The following is a 1366-nucleotide window of genomic DNA, read 5'->3' on the forward strand; positions in this document are numbered from 1 at the left end:
AAATGTTAAAACTATGCACAAATCAGAAAACAACAAATTTGCAACGACTTCAATCTTGTTTTTTATGCTATTAAAGTTTTATTTATGGATTCCAATTAAATATATTATCCACTATTAGACACGTTATAGTTTCCTCAATAGCGATCACCTTCACCTGAGAAATACTGCAGTGATCAGAACTTTCTCCTAATTAGAAATATTCCGATTGTCAGATGTTTCTAGATGGGAACTGCACATTAAATTTCTATCGAAATTTAAAGTGGAAGAGATGAATTTACTGAATTTTGGAGTAGGACTGAAAAGATTTAGAATAGGAGCCATGGCCACAGTTACTAACCTATTTCACAAAGTAGCTTCATATTTAAGAGTAGATTATGCTATCATTTGTTTATTTATAAGATCAAGCGACGGTAAGTAAAGCATTAGGTCCAACGAAGTAAATGGTGTGGTATTCAATGCACAACTAATACTCTGTTGAGTACTTTACAGTACAAAAATTTGTTTCAGACCGTCCACCATACTGTAATGCCATACAACAGTATATGCCTTATGACAGCCGTATAGAGCAATTACACGATGCGTGACTGTAATCACCACTTCTTACAATAGCTTTTCAAAATAGAAGAAGCGCTAAATTAGCTTTCCTAGAGCGCTGGAAGTTATTTTGTTTTAAACTAAGTTCTCTGTCTCCAATAATCGAGAGAATTATGTGTCATACTCAGTACCAAATTGTTCAACATACCAAAGTTGGAGAAGGAAAGGCACGGGAAGGAAAGAGAAAGAAAAGGAAAAGGAAAGGGAAGAGAAAGGAAAGGGAAAGAAAAGAGAAAGGTAAGGGAAGGGAAAGGAAAGGAGTGGGAAAGTAAAGGGAGAGTAAAGGGAAGGGAAAGGAAAGTGCAGATGAAGGAAAAACAGACCTATATAATACAGTAAATAAAGCGTAGTTTGTATAATTTGGAGTTCACAGTTTTTCACAGTTTTCAAATCGTTTTTTATATTTAACTAGAATATATCTTTAATTTATGAAATACGAATTAATTACTTTAGGAACTCTGCAAAATATGCATTTGAATGTATATAATAACTAACCAATAAATATTAATATATGATATTCCCATATGCGATATAAATCAAAAATATTCCTTTTGATTAATTACTATTTGATTTGGAGGTATTAAGATAAAATGAAATTCTAGTTTACTTATTATATATAGATGAATTTTTCATTAGTAAAATATCTTCTTTTTGTAATTTCTAGTAATATATTATTAAATTATTTTATAAATTCATATTATAAGTTTGTTTTTACTTCAGAATTTTATAAATTTAGTTTTGCACAAATTTAAATGAATTCAAATTGGCAGAA

General features: G+C 30.2%; 1 protein-coding gene across 1 annotated transcript in view; it reads left to right on the forward strand.

The window, feature by feature from the left end:
- Positions 1–319: 319 nt before the first annotated feature.
- The window catches only part of LOC119675652 (cell adhesion molecule 3-like), a 33183-nt gene continuing 32136 nt past the window's right edge, over positions 320–1366 (forward strand). Inside the window, exon 1 of the mRNA XM_038086859.1 lies at positions 320–410. Within this exon, the coding sequence (XP_037942787.1) occupies positions 320–410 (91 nt within the window). The remainder of the gene's footprint in view (positions 411–1366) is intronic.

This window comes from Teleopsis dalmanni, chromosome 2, assembly GCF_002237135.1.
Source record: "Teleopsis dalmanni isolate 2A chromosome 2, ASM223713v2, whole genome shotgun sequence".
Lineage (NCBI taxonomy): Eukaryota > Metazoa > Arthropoda > Insecta > Diptera > Diopsidae > Teleopsis > Teleopsis dalmanni.